This window comes from Numenius arquata, chromosome 23, assembly GCF_964106895.1.
Source record: "Numenius arquata chromosome 23, bNumArq3.hap1.1, whole genome shotgun sequence".
Lineage (NCBI taxonomy): Eukaryota > Metazoa > Chordata > Aves > Charadriiformes > Scolopacidae > Numenius > Numenius arquata.
The window spans coordinates 5,871,547-5,893,257 of NC_133598.1; the positions used below are offsets into that span (position 1 = coordinate 5,871,547).

The following is a 21,711-nucleotide window of genomic DNA, read 5'->3' on the forward strand; positions in this document are numbered from 1 at the left end:
CCGTCACCTCGTGCAGTGCGTGCCAGAGCCCCTTGGTGGCCACAGGGTCCGGCTACCAGCCCAGGCGAGGTGCCATGGTCTGAGTTAGAGCAAACATCAGACATGTTTTCCACAAGTCCCTAAACCTGACCAGATCCTGGCTGCTGCCAAAGGCTCCCAGGGACCCAGAGAGCCTGGGCTTGGGGGGTAAAGGGCTGAGATCAGCCCCCAGAGCAGCACCAGCCTCACCCCACCGAGGACGGGTCTCTGCCGCAGTGTGAATGAATCATGGTCCTGGTTTCCTTGAGGATTTCTGGGTGCCTGCAGCCAGGATTGGGAATGGCTGGTGAGATCGTGGTAGACCATGGTTTTCTCCTCCAGCCTCTGCTCTGCCTTCCCGAGCCTCTTCTGCCAAAAAAGGGGCCAAAAAGGTTGTGCCGAGGGGGTCGTGTGTGAAGGGAAAATACCGAGGTTTTGCTTTGCTTTGCTCTGTAGGGTTGGAAGAAATCACACCAAGGCCTGTTCAAGACACGGGGAACATTTTGAAGCAAGGATATCTGGAGAAGAGGTCCCGAGGTAAGGCCTGACAAGTTACATCATAAGATAAGGTTTGGGGACGTCACCTCAGAATTACCAAGAATGGAAGTTTTCAGCTGAAAAACAAACAGGAAAATACATCTTTCCTGCAACCTTGTCTGTAGGCGCACGCAGAACCTTTCAGGCTTTTCTCAGGCATCACACACACACACAGGGAGGGCACAGCCTTTATTTATTCTCTTTTGCAGATCATCAAACCGCACAAAGATTAAAACCCAGAAATTGAATTAAGCAGCAACCCAGTCCTCTAAGGCAAGATGTGCCCTTCTAACGAGCAATACCTAATGAGGATAAAACCTGGGTGAAGACAAGGTAGTTCGTGGCATCACACACATTAGCAAGTTGAGATAAGGACTGTGAGTCAGCCTCAGGTTTATCTTGATTTTACTGACTCTTGTGAAAGCTACAAATTATTTCCTCATCACTCAGATTTTATCTTGATCTATTTACTGTATGACAGGTGGTATGAGGCAAGAACAGCCCTTTTTTCCTCATGGCCATCAGCTGAGCTGTATAACTGGCCCTGTGCTTGTTTTAGCTTGCTCCAATTACAGAGAAAAAGACATTTGCTTAAACTTCAATTAGGGAGGTTTAACCCAAAGCTGTGTTCACTCTCAGTTAGCAGGATTAAGGGTCACAGCACCCAGCCCAGACCAGACTGGGGGGGGCTTTCAGGGGCTCCAGCCCAGCAGGACAGGCTGGTTTTCCCTTACTTGGTTGAGGTTCTCTATCTAAATTTGCTTGCCGGAATTTTGCGCTAGGAATCTGCAGGGTTTAGTTGGGGAAAAAAAATTCTTCTTTCCCCTAAATATTGACCTGAAGCTTACAGTGAAAGAACAGAAATTAGGTTGTTTTTTTTCACTCTTTTACTGTCCTTTTCTTTCCAGAGCACAGCTTTTTTGGCTCAGAGTGGCAGAAGCGGTGGTGTGTCCTCAACAGGAAGACCTTTTACTACTATGCCAATGAGAAAAGTAAGTGGTGAGATACCGGTCTCCGGTCCCCAAACTGTGGCTGAGGGCACAGATGGGGCTGGAAAAGGGAAGGGGAGAGCCCTGGCTGATGGGCAGGCTAATAGCTGACAAGAGAAAAGCCTATACCATGGGAAGTTTGTCATTCCCTATCAAGGCATAAGATACAGGATCTAGAAAAGTAGATCTCTGCTTGCTTTTGCTTTTTTTTTTTTTTCCTTCCCCCCAAACACCTTTATCGGTATGGAACAAGAGAAGAGAGACACAGGAACAGAGCTGGGTGTAAATAAAATGATGTACCAAGTTTCCCATTAACCATCAGCTGGGCTTCAGCCCCCTAAGTGACTGTATATAATCCGTGTGTCAGTGTATATAAATATTTTGCCGTCACGCTCCATCAGGTACATATAAACAGACAGCTAATATCTCCAACGGAGTTTGGCGTGTTTAGATATATGGCCTTACCCTCTTCTACCCATCCAGAAACACGGCACGACAACAGCTTACAAAAAACACACGTACATCCTTGGTTTGCAGTGACCAGTCTGCAGCTCGGACAGGATTAAACTCCAGTGGGTCGTGGGGATGAAGCTGGGTCTTCGTCCTTCTTCCACACCCTTTGTCTGAGGATCTCGAGCACTTTTTGTTGCCAAACAAGCTTCCCAACTCCTCTCGCCTTGGAGGGGTACGTGCAGGGCTGTGAGCTGCTGGCACAGGGAGATGTTGAAGCCAAGGGTTGATATTTGGTTGTTTTTGTGAGGGTCGAGCAGTTGTCAGCTTCTGAACAGTCTCCAGAAGACAATGGAGTAAAGCAAACCTGTTCTCGATGGGCTGAAACCCTTATACGGGGCTTGACCTCATCCCAAGAAGTTTCTTGAGGACCTGCAAATCAAAAAAAAAAAAAAAAAAAAAAAAGTTCAGAGCAACTGCCTGGATCCTACTCCTCCACTTCCCCAAGAAGATTCATAAGGAAATAATGAGCTGGGGTACATAAGGACGCTCGGATGACTGCAGTGAAGTTCCCTCTCTCTGCCCCGGCTGACACCGACCACCGTGTGCATCGGCAAGAGCCATAGGCCAATTCTCAGGGGCCCCACTAAGCATTTCTTCCTGTACGCCGGCCCGTTAATGCCTTACCAGCAGAATAATCATTGGCATCATATTTCCCCAAGTCCACAGTGGTCTCTGCTTCATTACAACCAGCTCATCTCATGCAACCTCCTGACCCTGGCAACCTCTCACTGGCTGCTCGCAATCTCTAGAGGCTTAAAAAGGGCATCCTCTTTACTGTGTCTTTATGAAGATTTTGTAATATTCCCTTTGGATTTCCTGGGGGTGGACGTGCTTAGACTAAAGGGGTTTTTTTTTCTGCTCCTTTCCCATTGCCATGTGGTGTACCACGGTTTCCAGACCTCTGCACCACCCAGCAGTACTGTGGGCTTGAGAAAAAGATGAAAACTCCAGATTTAGCACATTTCTCTTCTTCCAGGCAAGCAACCTAAAGGCAACTTCTCCATCGAGAACTACAGTGCCCGGCTGGCTTTCCACCTGCGCAAAGACTCTCGAAAGAAATGCTGTTTCGAGTTAATCTGCCCTGGCAAACGCACCTACGAGGTAGGAACTGGGGGGAGAAATGGACCTTCTCTACTGGTCTGAGCACCAGGCACCCAGTCCCAGGTGTGGGGCTCAGGCTGGACCTGTGGGGTCAGGGATGCTGTGAGGTGTTGGTGCTTCTCCATCTTGGCAGGTTACCTCAACATGGACCTTCCCATGGCACAAGAGTGATCCCGGGCTCTCTTTGCACTTGTGGGGCACGAGGGTTAAGTGAGAACATCGGGTGGAAGAAGTAGAGGATTGGGTGTGGAAAGCCTGGTTTTAAATAAGGAATTCAGAGCCGGGTTAAATTTAAACCTTCAATTTGTTGAGTGTCCAGTGGGGGCCTAAAAATTGGTGTGATGATAAACCTGGCCCAATCTACAAAGGGTGCACGAGAGCCTTCCTGAGCTTCAGGGAGACTTTGGATGTAGAGTCCTGGTTCAGAGTCAGTGTAGTATATTCAGTGGGGATTGTGGTTTTCATCTGAATTATTTTAATGAATTAGGCTTGACAGCCTTCCTCTGGGACAGTCTAGCTTTGTTCCGCTTCTGTTTCCCTGTTTGGAATGGGGAGATGAAGAAGTGAAATGGTTTTCCCAAAGCCACAGGGCAGAGAATGGCAGATCCAGGATCTCCATCCCCTGTTCTAGCTGCCAATTTTTTTCCTCTTCCTATGTACAAGAACCACACAGTAACAGGTGCACCTCTCTCCAGTTCACAGCCCCGAGCCCAGCAGAGGCTGAAGACTGGGTGGATCAGATCCAGTTCCTCCTGAAGGGTGAGTTTGGGAGCTTGGCCCAAGCCAGCTTGTTTGGGCAGATCCTGGCAGCATCTTCCCACCCAGCTTGGGCTGCTCCCTGCAGCAACGGTTGGGTTTGTGCTCATCGCTGGGACCTTTCTGGGGTTCCACTATCCCCTCGTAGCAAAAAGAGAGGTTCTGAGGCTTTGTTCTTTCAAGTAGGTGGTTAAAAAGAAGTGATTGTTTGGAGTCTGTGGGCATTTGGTTCCAACTCCAGCACTTTTGGCTGCTTTTAGAGGATAGGGTTGTGTGATGTCTCAGAGGCTGCAAGTGTCACCAAGTGGGACAAAAAATGTGTGGGAATGGCTTCTCACTGCTATTCTGTCCTTGGTTCTCGAAGGGTGGGGTTTGGCTCCACTGGAGTTGCTCCAGTTTGAGACCATCAATACTGACACAAGACTCCAGCCCTGTGTGTAGAAACCCTCTGGGAACCATGGGCAGCTGCCCAGGAATGGGGTCAGGCTCAGTTCCTTGAGGGACTTGTTGAATTTGGCTTTGTTCTCTGGCATTTGCCACCCTTTCTTGAGCTTTTCCTTTGTTTTAGCTTATTCTCGGCTTCCATCCCATTTTCTTTATACCATGGGCCAAGCCAGGGGACAGCTTGCTCCTCACAAGGTCCATAGCAAGCACAAAGTACAGTGGCACAGGCTTAATTACTTGATTTCAACTCACTGAAAGCGAGTGGTTTGCTCTATCTCGCCATGCTTTTGGTCTCTTCTGCCAGACCTGAGCTCCCTCACTATCCCATTTGATGAAGAGGATGAAGAAGAGCTCTACAATGACGTGGACAGTTCTGACTCTGTGAACACGACATCCCACAATACCACCCTGAATCAGGATGAGCCCAACGTTGAGATGGAAGAGGATGACATCTACGAGGTTTTGCCAGGTGAGCAACCAGAACCCGAGACATCCCTTAAGCCGAAGCCCTGCAAACATGGCAGGAGACCTTGGCCACCCAACCTGCTGATGGGAGTGAACATCTCTGGTGAGTTTAATGGACCCATAACTCAAAGGTTTGACCCCGTTTCTTTGTTCAGACCTGTTGATGGATCACAAGAACAAATCCTTTCTGTTCTGGTGAGGTGGAGGGATTGTAAATTCAGGTGAGGCAGCTTTTAGAGGTTGTGCTCCGTTCAGCTCGGGTAATATTGAGTTTGGTGAGAGTGGAATCTCTGGGCTGTGTTACCTGGAAAATCAGACTTCAGATGATGAAAATGCTCCCTTCTGGGCATGCAGTCATGGCTGTAACACAATTACTGGCCTTCCAAGAGATGATAAAATAACTGCATTAAAGACCAGCGCTTGTTTGCTAACAGTGGACGAGGTCTGGAGGTAGCAGGGCAGCGGCTGCCGGTTAAAGGAGCCAGGAGCAATCTCCCTGGCATGGAACCAAACAGCCTGCGAGGGTGACATGCTCTGCAACGTTTCTTACCGTTATAGCAGAAATCATGGTGTGACATGCCCCAGGGCTTGGTGAACAGGTCACCTGAGCCTTATTCCCACCCGTGTGCTGTTCTGCCTCTGCGCTGAGGTTGGGACCGCCCAACTCTGCTCCCCGTCCCCGAGAGCAGGGCCCCTCGGTGTCTGCGTTCCGAGATGCAAAATAGCTCCTTGTTTCTTATTATTTATTTCAGAACTTTATATTTGTAGTGACTAAAAAAAGGAAGAAGGAAAAAAAAAAAAAAACCAAAACAAACCCAAAAAAAGTTAAATGCACCAGAAAGTTTTATGATGCCTGAGATCTTTGTCTTGTTATTGCTGCCGAAGGAAATCTCAGCTCAGTGGTTTGCGAGTGGCATCCAGACAGCAGCCGGGAGCAGGGCTGGGGCTCCGGGGCTGCCTGTGCAAACCCTCAGCCTCTCTCCATCTCTCCTCTTCCTCTGTTTACATCCTCCGCTCTTTGGGCAGCAGCTTCCTCTTCCTCCGGGCGTACCCACAGCGATCCCTGAGCTCAGCAGGAGCCTCTGCGCGGGGGTCGGGTGTGTGGGAAGTGCTGATGGTCTGTCAGGACAAGGGCTTTTCAGCATCCCTGGCTGCTTCAGCAGCTGAGTCCAACCCCTCGCTGCCTTGGGGCTGCCAACGCCGACTGCAGAGCAGAGATTAGACGTGAGGTTTGTTCCACACGTGGCTAATGGTGATCCTGCTAGGAGCTTGGCCAGTGTTGATTTTTAAGGACAGACCCCTCTGTTGCCCCCACGCCAGGATTCAGAGTGTCCCCAAAGAGCTGGAGCCAACCCTGCTGTCCAGGTTCACCCTTGGTCCCCATGGACATTGCTCCCCTGCCCCCATGCACGGATCGGTGCCTTGATGCTGGAGCTGCAGAGCATCGTGGTGGAGGAGGGAACATTCCAGCCAAACCTTTCCTTTAATTACAGGCTTTTACTGGGCTCTCTGTCCTGTCCAACCTCTTCTTAAAAGCTTGCTACGAGGTTCCTGAGGCAGCCCGAAGGGTTGTGTCTCAGGCTGCTGGCCAGCCCAAGCCCTGCAAGAGGCAGGGTTGAAGCCCCTTGATTTAACTGGGCTTTTGCAGTATCCTTTGATCCTGGTGTGTGGACACCCCGGGGGCTGCTGTCCCTGGGGTTTGGCCAAGCCCAGGCACAGGCAGGAGCTGTGGGGCAGCTGCCTTTGCCCATGTCACCTCTGTTCTCTGGCTGTCAAGCATCCTGCCCATGGCCAGAATGGCACCAACACAGGGGGACATGGCTGGGACACCACGCAGGGCACCGCCAGTGGGAAGCAAAGCCACAGCTCACCCGTCTGAGCAAGTTTCTCACCCCCTGCAGACCCCAATCCCCTGCCAGGTTGAAGGTAGGTGGTGGTGGTGGCACCTTGATGTAGAGGCAGATGTGTACGAGTGGTGAGAAACCAGTTGCAGGGCTCAGGGACAGGTAGGAGATGTCTGCTCTGCCCCAAACTTGTGTTGTCCCGTGTCTGTCGTCCCCCCCCCCCCCCCCCCCAGCCCTTCGCACCCCTGGGATGCCCCAGCAAGCACAGGGAAAGTCCCCTTCCAAGCTGGGGTCTCCTCTCAGCACAGCTGCCTCCCTCTTGTCCCGAGAGAAAATAGAGAGAGAAAGAGGAAGAGGGGGGGAAAAAAAGAAAGGGGGGGAGATGAAGAGATAATTTCCTCAGCAAGTCATCGTCGTTAATGAAGTTTTACAAAAACAGATACAACCAAGGAAAAATAAAATTTCACAGGTGATAAATTTTTCCAATTTCCCTGGCAGAATTCGATAGGATTGTTAAATTAAGAGTGAAGGTGTCTGTTAGGAAGCAACGAGCAGTGATGGGTAATTTTATAGAGTGGAAAATTGAATCAAATTGCTACATTAAAACACAGCTCCTCTGAGAATCTGCCCAACGCCCAGGCTGCTCCGAAGCAGCGGTGGGGGGCACGGCCGACCTGCCCCCAAGGCTGGGGCAGGGTGGCTCTGGACCCCCCCAGCGTGGGTGCTCAGGGCTGCCCATGGGGATGTAAAGGTGTTTTCTCGAGGGTGGTGTGGCCATGGTTGTGATGCTCTGCACGGGGAGGCAGCACAGGGGGTAGAAGGTGGGGTAATAGTTTTAAACTGGAAGAGGGGAGATTTAGATGAGATATTAGGAAGAAATTCTTTACCGTGAGGGTGGTGAGACCCTGTCCCAGGTTGCCCAGAGAAGCTGTGGCTGCCCCATCCCTGGAGGGGTTCAAGGCCAGGTTGGAGGGGGCTTTGAGTGACCTGGTCTGGTGGGAGGTGTCCCTGCCCAGGGCAGGGAGTGGAACTGGATGAGCTTTAAGGTCCCTTCCAACCCAAACCATTCTATGACCTCAGGAGATGCGTTTTTCAGCATTTCTCTCTGATTCATCACTATAAAAATCCAGAGATTGGCTGAGCTCAAACACCCAGGCCTGGGGAAGGCAGAGCATCGCTTCCAGACGTGACTCAGAAAAACACCTGGATGCAACAGGCTGCGGAGGGGGGTCAGGGCTCTTCACATCCCCAAGGGGCTCCTCGTGTCCCCACGGGCTCCCTCCATGAATTGCACAGCTCAGAATCTGTGGGGACTGTGCCCAGGGCCAGCGTGTCACGGCACAAGCCACGGTGCAATGTGGGGGGAGCCCCCAGGGAAATGGGGAGGAGGCAGGACAGAGACGTATCCCCAGAATCATCGGGGCACCCAGGGCTGCCCAGCACCGGGTCCAGGCAGGGGCCAGCAGTGCCAGCCCCACTCCCTACACAGGATTCCCACAGCTTTGCTCATCCTGGAAACCCAGCGTTTCCTCCCTGGCACATGTTTTCCTGCACCAGCGCCGGCTGAGGCTTCCCAAGGAGAGTGTGTGTGTGTGTGTGTGTGCGCGTGTGTGTGTGCATGTGTCAGGAGGTGTGAGAGGCTCTGGGAATAGGTTTCCTGAGGACAGCCTGGCTCCGGGGTGGATGTGATCCCTGCAGGACGTGAGCCAGAGGGGTGTGCACAGCACGGATGGCAGGAGGGGGTGGCCGTGGGGAGCCTCTGGGTGCAGATGTGACCCCCAGCAATGGGGGAACGATGCTGCCCCGCTTTGGAGGGTGGCTCTGGGGTTTCCCTGCTGCACGGAGCTGGTTTCACTCCCCTCCATCTCATGCCAGGGTGGGATGAGGGCATTGGGTGCCATTGGTTGAAGTATAAAGGAATCCAGATGCGAGGATTTGGGGCACGTGTGTGGGAACGACGCGGCGGGGGAGAGCTGTTACAGATACATTTATGTTCTCTTTTACAAATGCAAAGAGCAGGCAAAAGCCACTTTCAATAATTTATTTTAAAATCAATGCTAACGAGGTTCTGTCTCGTCAGTGGCCGAGTTTTACAATAAAGTCTGATTTATTTAGAAAAGATCTTTGGTGCCGCTTCCCGTCTAATGGGGGAGCAGTTGCAGTGACCCCTCCGACTCGGGATGCAATTTGTAATTGGCAGCGGAGCCCTGACCTGGTTTGCATCGATCAGCTCCCGGTGGTGGGAGAGGGCTGGGGCCGGGGGCCGCGTCCTCGGAAGGTGCCGAGCAGGAGAAGCAGCACTTCACTGCCTTGCCGTCGGTGCCCTGGGATCAGCAGAAGACCCAGGCTTGGTTTCTGTTGGCTGTGCCCAAAGGTGACAGCAAAGCCACGTCCCCCGAGATGCGGTGTGTCACCCCCCCCAACCGGGACACCTCTTCTGCAGCGGGCTCAGCTGAGCCAGGGCTACCCCATGCACCCCACCAGCCCTTTGCCAGCAGCAGTGTGAGAGGTGCAGATGAGCAATTTGCTTTTTGAAATGGTTATGAACTGGGTTTTGTTTGTATTATTTGATTTAGGTCGCTTTGAGTCTTTGTGGTTGGGGAAGGAAGCCCAGGCTACGATGGCAGCCAGCGTGGGTGCTGTGCCCCCGACTCAGCCCAGCACCCTGAGCGGCTCAGGCTGGATGGGTTGTACCTGGCTGGGTGTTAAATAATCTTATTTAAACTTATTTGTGTGTAGATCCTTGCTTCCGTCAATCCCTAGCCATTTTTGCAGGGCTTCCCCATGACTTCCAGTCCTTAACCTTTTCCATGGTATCATTTCTTACTATTTTCTTCCATCTTCCGCCCCCCGCCGGGGTAGCCGTGCCAGCCCACCTGCCCTCTGCTGCCTGGCGTCCTCTTTCTCCTCCTTAATTTCTGCTCCTGTCCCCCATCCTTCCTCCCATTTCAGTTCTGGCATTTCTCCTCAGCATCTCGTTTTCTCCAGGCTGCGAGTCCCGCACGGGAAGCGTCTCTTCCTATAGGGCACCCGGCAAAGTGCTGCCTAAATTTATGAGGCTATAATAAGTGATTTGTTTTTACCAGTGTTAACAACAATTCATATTTTTATGCAACACGTTTTAAAATATTATCTGTGACTTCCTCCCTTCCACTCTTTGCAATTAAGCCGGGAATTTATTATTCTGACAGTCGGATGCTCTCACAGCTTTCTGCCTGCCTGGGGGTTTGGTGCAGCAGTAACGCTCGGCCCTTCCCCTGACTTCTCTCTCTGTTTCCCCCCCCAGATGAGGAGCTGGAGCCCCCCTTCCCAGAGGACAGCGAGGACACTGGGAGCAGACAGAGAAGCGGTAAGAGCCCACTCTGCTTTGGCCAACCCAAAGGACCTCCAGGTCATGGTTGGAGCGTCTGAGTCCGGCCGCCTTCAAGCATCCTGGGGTGCTGTTGGTGATGGAGGGGTGGTGGAGGATGGGAGAGGTCCCAAGAGCATCCTGATGGGTGACAGAGGAGACTGCAGCTGGTGGAGTTCAGATAACTTGGGCTTGGGGGCCTCTCCCCATCTTCTCCACACTATGGGTATGGGAGATGCCTCTCCTTTTTGGACAGGCACCCCACGGGGGGTGGCCTTAGTGAGCTCTCCGTGGAGGAGCCCCAGCATCCACTCCCTCTCCTGCCTGGTGAGATCTGTGTGCTGAAGGATGTCCCATGGAGGCATTCCCGTCCCTGTCCCTCATCCCATCCTGGACCGCAGAGAGGGACCCAGCCCTCCCGCTGTATCCCAAAGGGCCAGGGAGAGGAGCTGGGGCAGAAACAACCTGGAGAGAGGGCAGGAAGCGAGTCATGGCCCAGAGGAAGCCGCCACAGGGAGGGATCTCAGCGCGGGAAGCCGGAAGGACACGCACCACCACCCCAGGAACCAACGCCGCCCGCCCGGAGCCAGCAGCCCGAGAGCCTGCCGCGGTGGCCAGGGCCCCCACCCCTGCTTTTTCCTTAAGGACCTGCACCGTGGGATGGGAGCGGAAGATCTGTTTCCTCCCTGGTCCCACCTGCTTGATTTTCCATCGCTGCTTCCTCCCCGGCGCCGGAAAGCGGCGCTTGTGTCCAAGCAGCCGGGGCTGGACCGGCCGGGGGCTTCCTGCTGCCCCGCTCCTCCTCGCCGCATGGGAAAACACCTCCTCCTGGCAAAGCCCGGCTCAGGAGAGCTTCCCACACCATCCTCCCGCTCCAGAGCTCAGAGGGGATGGTCTCACCCCAGGGATGGAGCCAGGGAACTACAGCAGAGATCCTGCTTGATGGGTGATGGAGAACAGAGGGGTTCAGTGCTGGATGCTGTGGGTGGTGGGTGTCTAAATTGGCTTGTCCTCTCCTGAAGGCGTGAGCACCCCAAGCATTGCTCAGCTATTTTATCCCTCCCAGTGGTCTGAGAGCTCCCATGCCTGACTTTCCCAAGTAACAAGTGATGGGTCAAGAGGAAATGGCCTCAAGTTGTGCCGGGGAGGTTTAGATTGGACATTAGGAAAAATTTCTTCACCAAAACGGTTATCAAGCATTGGAAGAGGCTGCCCAGGGAAGTGGTGGAGTCACCGCCCCTGGAGGTATTTAAAAGACACGTAGACGTGGTGCTGAGCGACATGGGTTAGTGGTGGACTTGGCAGTGGTAGGTTTATGGTTGGACTTGATGATTTTAGAGGTCTTTTCCAACTTAAATGATTCTATGATTCTGTGATTCCTGGCATTTCTGGAAAGCCTGGTCCAACAGTTCCCTTTGTGCCCCCTTAGATGTTCCCTGGCCAGTTGTCCCCAGCCCAGGAGGGCACTCGGACCTGTTTCTACTGAAATCCTGGTAGTGCAGACAGGGCTGAGTCCCAGCTGTTTGCAGAGACGGGAGCACCTCAGCGTTTCTCCGCTCCTTTTGGTTTTGCGGAGCTTGTTTCCCACCTCCAACGGCACGATGACTTATTTGGCCACCAGAACATGTGGCAGCTGCAGCCGGTACCAGCACCCCGAGCTTGGAAAAAAAGGACGTTCCCGGTCTTTATAAACTGTACCGTGGTCTTAAAGCGGGGTTGTACATTTATCCGTGGAGATGCCTGGGCGCGGGGTAAGGAGAGCAGAAGGTGATGGGACATGGACGCAGACACACGCGTCTTTCTTTGCCTTTCACAACTGCCCCAGCATTTCACCGTCCAAAGGACGGGGGTGGCAGAAAAGCAGCTCCCCCGTGGGTTTTCCAGCCCCAGGTGGGGGTCAGCGGGGAGCGGAGCGTGGCTCCGTGGCAGCCTGGTGCCAGAGGTGACGACAAACCCGTGCCCCAAGGCCACCCTGAGGATTTTGGCTCTCGCCTGTCACAGCCCTGCCAGCCATTTAAACACCCTGCTCGTACTCATTAGCATCTGCCCGGCGGTTGTAATTGTTGTTAATCGTTATAACTGGTTTAGTTATTAGCATTGTCATGATTGCTTTAAGTCCTGTGTCTGGTTTTGTTTTTTTTTGGTTTTTTTTTTTTTTTCTTTTTTTTTACACTAAATAATATATTAGACTCTTCCCTCTGGAAAACTGGGCTGCGTTTCAAGAGGGAAAGGTTATGGCAGCGCCGGGAACCCCAACCCTCGTGCCTTTTGCCTCGGTTATTTCTGTCCAACTGGACCAAGGGCGAGCAAGAGATGACGGGAGTCCTTGAGCAGAGGGTTGGGCTGCAGGGAGGGAGGGAAGGGGCTATTTCTTAATTATATCACGCGGCCGGAGTGCCAGATGAGCATTTGGCTAATGGAAAACTATCGTTTCTAATTTCCAAGAGCCACAAGGATGCCACGATGCCGGAGCAGCCCAGCAAATCCAGCTGAGAACTGCAGGCTGCTCCTGCCAAGACACCCGTTTGCTCCGCTCAAGGCTGTTTAATCCCCTGCCTTCTGCGCCGGGGGCGGGGGGGGGCTGTTCAGGGCTGCTGCAGCGTGAGCTTACCCGTCGCGTACAAAGGGAGCAAAATTCCTCGACTTAGAAAATAAAACCAGCCTCGCAGCGCTGCCTCCTCTTCACAGTCCCCCGCGCTTCGCGTGGCGGGAGGTTTCACCTGACGCGAGCGCAGCCCTGAGAACCCCGGAGCCGCGGACGGTTGTCATTAGGTTTCAGCATCAACAGGCTTCTCAAGCAACGCTCCCGGAGGCGAAGGGGTTGGGGCGGATCGTGCCTCTCCCCCAGCCCCTGCGCGGGGGCTGCTCGGGCTGCAGAAGAAAACGATGCGGTTGTCACGTTTGGCTGGTTTTTCTTAATGACCCCAAGGCCCCTAAAGACGGGAGCGGGCTCTCGTCCCACTTCCATCAGTGTAAATCAGCGGCACTGAAATCACGGCTCTGCCCTGGACGCGGATTTAAAAGTCTAGACGGGGCGTTGGGGTTTGGTTTTTTTTAAAACCTTTTTTTTTTTTTCGGTACAAGCGAGCAGAATTCATGCAGGGGGATGCAGGAGTCCTGGGATGGTTTGTCCTGATCCAACCCATATCCCAGCAGGTTGCGGGGGGGGATCACGGACGTTCACCCTCCCACGTGGAGGCTGCGGAGTGAAGCTCTCCCTTGCCTGGCCTTATCTTTAAGTGCCAAAATACAAAGCAGGATCCCTTTTCTGCAAACAGGCTTAATTTTAAGAGGCTGTTCTCGGTAGCTTTGTCTTTGTTGCTTTCGAAGCTGCGGCTGGGAGCAAAGCACAGAGCTTTCATCGGGAGGCACCTTCCTCATCTGATGCAATTAATTCTGACCTTCTGAAGGCAGGGTTGGAGGGAGGGGTGAGACCTTCCATCCCAGCAGCTGACATAGCTGGAAAAAAACACACACAAGCTTTTGGGAGCGCAAACCTTCCTGTGGGCTGGAAAATTTTCTTCCTTTGCACTCACAGAGTATCAAGTCCAGGCTCAGGCGTGCGGCTTCTGCAAAGTCTCTGTTCCACCAACGGCTTCTCCTCTCTCCGTTCCTTGGCGCGGTGGCCAGATGCCTCTGAGGTCCTCTTGTTCCTTTGAGAAGCAGGAAAGAGCAGACGTGGGATAGGGAGGCACTTCCCAAGCGTTTTTGGGGACAAGGCTGAGTCCGGCTTCCCAGCAGCGCCCTCCCTATGGGCGAGCAGGCGCCCGGGTGCCTGCCCTGGGGGGAAAACGGGCACTTTTGGCTCTGAAAACATCTTGAAGGAAGATGTATTTTCTATCTTGACCCAAACCGCCTTCCCCTCCCAATGCTTTGGTGACACAGAACAGAACTCCGAAGAGGAGCAGAGGCTGATGGAGGGGGTCGCTATGGTTAAATCTCAGCCAGTTAATAATGATGCTCCATAGAATTACTGATATTTTCAATACCCCCAGAGCAGCTCGTCCCCAGCCTTGTCTCACAGGGGACACCAGTAGGTCAGTACCGAGCACCGTTCCCGGTACCGCGTTATTCTCCACATCGCAGTGTTGTCCTCCCACCCTCCCGTAATGACCTTTTGTGTTAATTACACAATTTGCTGGCTCCCACCAAAGCTGCCACTTGCCTCATCCTCCTGCTCGGCGCCCGCACGCCCTGATATTTCCTCTGCCTCCAGTTCATAACCTCTGGTTCCTGCACTTAGCACAGGCTTAAATAACTCAGTAGCTCCTACTCCTTCTATTCCCTTCACAATCTTTTTCCTCGCCACTGTGTGCTCCCCCTTTAATACTTTCCAAAGGATGCAGAGGATGCAGACCTACTTTTTTTTTTTTTTTTTTTCTTCTCTCCCAGCCTATTTAAGTTCCCCAAGTCCCTGAGTCATTCCAGTCGCTCCCTGCTGTGCCATTATCCATCTCTGTAATGTCCTTTTTCATATTTAGGTGATCAAATCTGGGCACAGCACTCCAGATGCACCCTTATCGCTCGGTCCCTTATACCATATTAGAAACATTTCCTCCAACATGTGCTCGCGATTTTCTATTTATGCTTTTCTGGGCCGGGCGCAGCCGCGAGGCAGAGCAGCACACATCGCTGGTACAGCCCCGGTGCTCGAATCCCACGCCTCCCCCTGCAGAACGTGGTTTTACCGGGTTTAATTATCCATAGGGGTCACATCATGGAGATGTCCGTGTCGTGACATCTGGATTCACCCCCGCCTTGGTGCTGTGCCATCGGAGCAGTCTCCTGCCTGAAGCCTTCGGTCCAGGAGCATGTTTTTAACAGTTTTGTGTGCTTGAAAACTGAGAATCTGGGGGGGTTTTGGGTGGTGTTTTTTCGATGCTGTGAAGGATCTGTTGGATGTGCTGGGACAAGTGGCTTCCCCAGTCTGCAAACTGGGCAGAGCAGCATCTCCTCCAGTCATGGGGCTCTGAAAGACCTTGGCATCAGACTGGGCTGGTCCCATCGCACGGTGGGATGTTTTCCCCCCGCTGCAGCTGGGACCCACCTTTCGTGGTGGCTCTGATGTCTGGGCCAGTTTCTGGGGTGGGAAATGCTGTTCTGGGATGGCCAAGATGGAAATGTTTCATTCTGGAAACGCTGCTGCGACATTTTCCAGAAAACCCACGCGCACATTTAGTCCGGGGTGGTGGCCAGCCCTAGCATGGTTTGCCAACAGTCCCATCAGCCCAAACCCACGGCTTTCAGCAAATAGATCATTTGTGTCTCCAAAAAAAAAAAAAAAAAAAAAAGGAAAAAAAGAGTTTGCTGGTTTATGTTCCCTTCCTTTCCTCCTTTTCCACAGCAGACACTGATCACAGGCATCAAGCAAAGGCTCTGCCTTCCCGCACTCACAGATCCGTGGGAAGACGGAGACCTGAGCTATGGGGTTGTATCATGATCTAGAAGGTTTGGGACCTTCTCCAACCACCGTGATGGGGACACTGCCCAGCAGAGCTGGCACCAGTGCCACATGTCCCCTCTTGACTGGGTTACGGATGTCCACTTTGGGGACAGCTTGATTTGGGCCTGAGGAGGAGATGAGGGACTTGAGAGAGAGGGAAAAGCATCTTTGGTTCCCTTTGTGGTTTGTAGGAAACAGCTTGAATTCAGGGTCTTCCAAAACTGAAACCTTTACCTTTTAGTGATGGTTTTTCATCAGAGTTAGGTTGATGGTTGGACTAGATGATCTTAAAGGTCCCTTCCAACCCAGACGATTCTATGATTCTATGATTCTTTCAACGTGTTTATGTGTATTTATTGATAAATATTGCATTTATTTATTGACCAGCCCCTTTTTCTTGCAGTTAACTTGTTGGCCTCTGCCTTTTCATTGAAACGCAAAAACTAAGAACACCAACAATTCCTTCTTTTCCCCAACAAATCCCACCCCACAACCCCAATATTTCCCCACATAATTCCCCGTCACCTTTTTTTTTTTTTTGTGCCCAGGAGGTCGCCGGGACGATTATGCCAATTACTACCAAGGGATGTGGGACTGCAGCGGCGAGCACCCCGACGAGCTCTCCTTCCACCGCGGGGACCTCATCTACATCCTGAGCAAGGTGAGAGCGTCGCTGGCGGCCCCCGTCTTCGTCATTACGGGGCTGGGCCTCAATTCCAAGGTCAAAAGTGGATGAAATTTGTTAAAATCGAGGTCCAAAGAGGAGTTAAACGAGCAATTTACTGGAGGGGGGAGCGGGATGCCGGGGGCCGGTTCCCGCACGTACGTGCGGGAACCGGCCCCCGGCATCCCGCTCCCCCCCTCCCTAACTGCCCCATCGATGCCACCCCCACCTTCACACGTGGCATTTTAAATGCCCCAAAGCAAGATTCTTTTATTTTTTATATTTTATTTTTTCCATGGTAATGGAGTCTGTACGTGCTGTTGCTCAGGTATTACAGGGGTAATTGAGTTGCTCGGCCGGGTGTGACCAGGGCTCCCTTCGGCAAAGCAGCACGCAGGTGAATAAATTAAATTCTTTGCATTAAGCGGGTCCACAGGGGCAAAAGCAGAGCCAGCGGTGCCTGTGACCCTCTCCTACCTTCCTTGTCCCCGCAGGGCTCTGTCCTGGCTCCCAGCTGGTCCCTGCCGGACCGTGGTGGCCAGCGATGGGCTGGGGCGGTTGAGTTTTATGGGTGATGTTTTGCCATGGACTTTGCTCCCCAATCCAGCACGGGAACAGCGATGAACTTGGGGGGCTTGAGTTTTATTGGTGGTGTTTTTCAACATCCTTTGCACCCCGATCTGGTGCAGGAACAGCAATGAATTTGGGGGGTTGCACTTTGTTGGTGGTGTTTTTCAACATCCTTTGCCCCTCAATCTCTCATGGGAACAGCGATGAACTTGGGGGGCTTGAGTTTTATTGGGGGTGTTTTTCAACATCCTTTGCACCCTGATCTGGTGTGGGAACAGTGATGAACTTGAGGGGGCCGCACTTTGTTGGTGGAGTTTTCCAACATCCTTTGCACCACAATCTGGCGCGGGAACACCAATGAACTTGGCGGGGGGGGCTGCGCTTTGTTTTTGCGATGCACTTTTGCACCCCAAGGACAGTGATGAACCTGGGGGTGGGGTTGGGTGGTGCAGATGGTGTTTCACAATGCGCTTTGCACCCCAGTCTGGCGCGGGAAAAAGTGATGGATTCAGTTCACTGGTTGTGCCCCGTCTGCCCTCGGTGGGCACCCACCCGGGGAAGGTCAAGTGGACCTGATGTGGGGACGGGTGGCACGTGTAGCAGTGGCTTGACTGTTGTGGGTCCAGACCTTTGGAGATGAAGAGCATCTCCAAGTCTCCAGCTTGTTAAGACCAAGGCCATGTTTTATAGCTGAGAAAAAGAGTCAGATGGAGTTTGGCGTCCTGGTGGCAGCCCCAGGGTGGACACGGGTGATCGGACGCCGCAGTGATGGGCAGGAGAGCCACGGTGGCAGTGTCACATGTCCCCTTGGAGGATTTGTGCATCTATCAGAGCCCTCGAGGCCGGACCCACCAGGCACATCCTCACAGCAGCAGGGACAGGACAGCAGCTCGCCCCGGCGGGCTCCAAGCTGGGCACTGCCAGTGCTGTAGTGGCCCCAAGCCCGGTGTGGGCACATCCGACCTCCCTGATGGCTGGGAGCCAGCGTGGCACAGACTTTTTTAGCTGGTGAATTTGAAGCCGGCTCCTGCATGTCTTTGTGGAGGTGGCTGCATCCCTGGCAGCAGCAGGGAGCAGCTCTGGGTCTGGGCTGCACCGTCCCTTTCTGGAGGGCTAAGAATTCCCCGTCTGTGGATCTCAAAGCACTTTACGGTGGCATTTAGTGACCCTAGGACGGGGCTGACATGCTCCGGGCACTGGACCCACAGCCCTGGCTCATCACCTCATTTATCCAGGGGGGAGTGATGCCAGGAGCAACCCATGGCCATCCCTGGAGGAGATGGTCCCATCGGTCCATCCCACCGACGGCCAAGCGGGTCGGGTCCCCCCCCCCCCCTCTCCAACGCCAGCTCGGGGACACAGCTTGGAGTCACGGCAGGGTTTTCGCTCTCTTCAGTGGCTCCAGATTGCGACTCTTGTGCTGGCTCCCTCATACGTAACCGATCGGTCCTGAGAGCTTTTCCCCCGTAAATTACTTTGCGCGACGGATGCTCGTGGCCGCCGCAGAACGGAGGAGGCGCGGGGCCGGGGATGAGGGAGGTGGGGGGGGAAAGGAAGGAGGCGGCGAAGGGAAGGAGAAAGGAGGGGGGGGAAAGGTGTTTGAAAAGCCTGTTCACTCAGCTGCATTTTAATTTCCTTTTCAATCTTGTCCCAATTAATTTCGCAGAATTAATCTCACAGAAGCAAACTCGGCAGCACCGAGGCTGCCGTTTTAGCGGCGCGGTCGCTCTGTCTGAACATGAAATAGTAGCTCATATAAAAATCCATCTGGTGTGTTTGAAACACACGCCGGCTGCTGCTCGGGTCCTGTCTGACATTTCGAGCATCAACAGCGGGGAGAAGTGATTTGGGGGTTAGTGGACATCGGTGGCTTTGGCGGGGAGGGGGGACTCGGGGCTGAGGGCACCGGGAAGGTGGGGGATGCTGCGGCGAAGGGGATGCTCGGTCCTGCCCGGGGCAAGGGCAGCATCGTCACCCACCGCATCCCTCCTTGGAGCGGTCCCTCCGGTGCTGTGTCCCCGCACATCCGTCCCCTCGCCTGGGCGCTCGTGCCAGCGCCGGGAGGGTTTGACTGGGGGTCCAGGAAATGCCACTGTCAAGGGCTTTTCTCATCGTCCCCTCAAACCAGGGCAGGAGGCTCCTTGTTGCACCCCCCAGTGCCACCGACACTTCATTGGACCCTGGTGCTACGGGGATAATGGGGCTGGGGGGGTCACAATGGGAGCTGCAGAGCCCCACCTCATCACCCCGCTTTGCAGGGACCCCAAAAAACACCTCTGCCCCACTCAGTGCCACCCAGCTGGGCTGATACACAGGGAAAATTAATTCGGGGAGGGGGGGAAGCAGTAATCCTGGCAAAACCCCCGGCATCGCGTCCCTTTCCCCGGCACCGGTCCCTTGTCCCCTGGCTGAGTGATTTGTACGTTATGATAATTATTTGAATGCAGCGAGACTTCCTATTTTAAGTGGGCTTAGTTGGATGTGACAAGCAGGCCATAAAACCGGATAAGTTAATTCTCTCAATTGCTTTCAATGAAAGCAGGGGGGGAAAGGGGAGGGGGGGGGCATATTCCCATACCCCGGACCCAGAGCGAAAGGCGTGTGGTGACATCTAGTGGCATTTTGCCTGGATTTGGGGCCGTCTCGCTCATGGGGAGAGGCCACAGGGGTGGCCACGGGCCCCCCCCGCTACCTCGTTGTGCTGAACCTCATGGGTGATGGAGCCCAGGTGTAATGAGCCCGGTCGGGGCTCAGCGCGCAGCAACATCCCAGGGCGGTGGGCTCAGCCCCCCGGGGTCTCGGGTGGGGTGGGCTGCGGAGATGGGCTCCCGGGGCTCGGTGGCGTTCGACTCCCATTAATAATCCCTCTGGGAGGCTCCCGAGTTGGGAGGGATGGGGATGGGACGGCGGGGTCAGCTGGAAGGCAACGGTCACCCACCGGTCAAATTCAAGCGAGGGCCATCCTTCCCCCGCCGGCCCCCTTGGCCCCCCCGGCGGGAACCAATCGTCCAGAACAAGCCCCTGGCAGCCTCATTCCTCCCAGGTAATTTTTATAAATGAGGGGACACCCATCGCAGGCGAGGACAAAAGGGTGGGCAAGTGCCGGGGAGGCAGCACCGACGATGCCCAGCGCTCGTGCGTCCCCGATGCTGCATCCCAAATTTTGCCCCATATCCACAGGGACTCGTGCGTACATCCCCGATCCTGCATCCCTATTTTTGCCCCATCCATGGGGGCTCCACCTGCACGTCCCCGATGCTGCATCCCAAATATTTCCCCACCCATGGGGACTCACCCCCACATCCCTGATGCTGCATCCCAAATATTTCCTTGTCTACAGGGGCTCACCCTCACATCCCTGATGCTTATCCCAAATTTTTGCCCCAACCCCACTGCTTTCACCCCACACCGTGCCAACTCTGAGCGTGCCATCCTGCCCTCCGTGATGGGTGACCCCAGTCCCCACGGGACAGCGGTGGCCCCATCCCCAAGGTCACAGGACCCCAACACCAGCCCTGGTGGTCTCGGGGGGATGCTGAGACATTGTCCCCCGGGCCATGAACTTCTCCTGGGCTGGCACGTGATTCCGCCAGGGGGTTTAAGGTTTAAGGCGTGCTCTGACCATTTATTTTGCACTGAAATTTATAATAAATGCTGTTAAAGACTTTGGCTTTGACAGAGGTAATAATAAATTCACTGTTAAAGACAGTAGTTTAATTCCTTATACCCTCCAATACTGCACAGAATAAACTATATTCATCACCGAGTAATTTTTTACCACATAAATCTTTAAAACTAACCGTTGTAGGCTGTTGAGGCTGAAATATTGTGAATTTATTAGATATGCCCATGTAGTATTGGATTCAGAGGTTTCCATTCGAATATATTACGGGGGAAATTTGTGTCTTTAAGTGTGACAATCCTTCCATTTTCCGAAGCCAGCGTTATAACCAGCAGCTCCTCCAGAGTCAACTCGGCCTTTATTAGACAGAGATTTAGTAACGAGCCCCTCGCTAATCTGACGGGGAGGTGGGGGGGGGGTGTGGGGTGTGACATTTGCGGCGATGCCCTGTTTCAGATGGGTGCCAAAAAAAAAAAAAGAAAGAAAAATTAAAAAAAAAAAAAAAAAGAAGCTTTTTGTTTCCAGCCTTAACAAATGCCCGACGATTTCCCAGCTTATTTGGTAAATGGAAGTGGAAATTTCACTTGGGGTTGCGACGACGGGAAATATTAAAACGGAGCCTCGGCGTTAAACCCATCCCTCCCCGGCCATAACTTTCACGGGCTGACGTCGGTTTATGGATGTACATATTATATACATCTATATGTGCGGGTGCGGGGGGATGGACGCCAGCCGTTTTTATTGGGGGGGGGGGGGGGGAGGGAGTGTTTAATAGAGGGAACGAGAGGAGATCTGAGGGTGAAAAACCCCAATTGCCAAATAAATCAGGAAGGTTTGAAATCCGGCGTGGGTTTGCCGGGAGGTGAGAGGCAGCGCCTCTGCCACCCTCCCAAACTTGTGAGGTTTTTATTTGTCTGAGCCTGTTGAGCCCCCGCGTTCGGAGCAGGCGTCCTTGTTTCCTTTGGCTAATGTGAAATACCAGCAGACAGTAGAAATCTTTGTTCGTTAGAGAGAGACGGAGATAATTATAAAACCATCTCCCGGTTCATGAGGCGCGGGTAACATTTAAACCAATTGATGTGGTAACATTTAAAGCGGTTCTATTGCAAAATGTCACGTACGGTCTAGTTTCATTAGGGACGAGTTAATAGAGGGATGGAATTGAAACTCCCGGGCCCGGGCGTAAGATAAAAAGTTTCCCTTTGCCATAACTCAGTCTCCGGCCGCCGGCCGTGCCCTTCCCACACACCGAATCCTCAAAGGTCTCAAACTTCCAGCGCTTGGTCCTCTCCCCAGCGGTCACAAATCAAGATTTAAAAATGAGAATCATGGACACGGCAGGAATCCCGCGGCCCCGAGAAGGGGCGTTCGGAGGAGCCGGGGTTCGGAGGGTAAC

The 21,711-nt window shown here is 53.3% G+C and overlaps 1 protein-coding gene across 2 annotated transcripts in view; it reads left to right on the forward strand.

Annotated features, from left to right (window-relative positions):
- The window catches only part of SKAP1 (src kinase associated phosphoprotein 1), a 157,278-nt gene that overhangs the window by 127,340 nt on the left and 8,227 nt on the right, over positions 1–21,711 (forward strand). Inside the window, exons 5-11 of one of the 2 annotated variants that reach the window (XM_074162788.1) lie at positions 475–555; positions 1,464–1,547; positions 3,034–3,158; positions 3,854–3,917; positions 4,663–4,827; positions 9,954–10,016; positions 16,008–16,120. In XM_074162788.1, the coding sequence (XP_074018889.1) occupies positions 475–555; positions 1,464–1,547; positions 3,034–3,158; positions 3,854–3,917; positions 4,663–4,827; positions 9,954–10,016; positions 16,008–16,120 (695 nt within the window). Of the gene's footprint in view, positions 1–474; positions 556–1,463; positions 1,548–3,033; positions 3,159–3,853; positions 3,918–4,662; positions 4,828–9,953; positions 10,023–16,007; positions 16,121–21,711 lie in introns of both variants that reach the window. The other variant, XM_074162790.1, reaches the window with a different exon arrangement.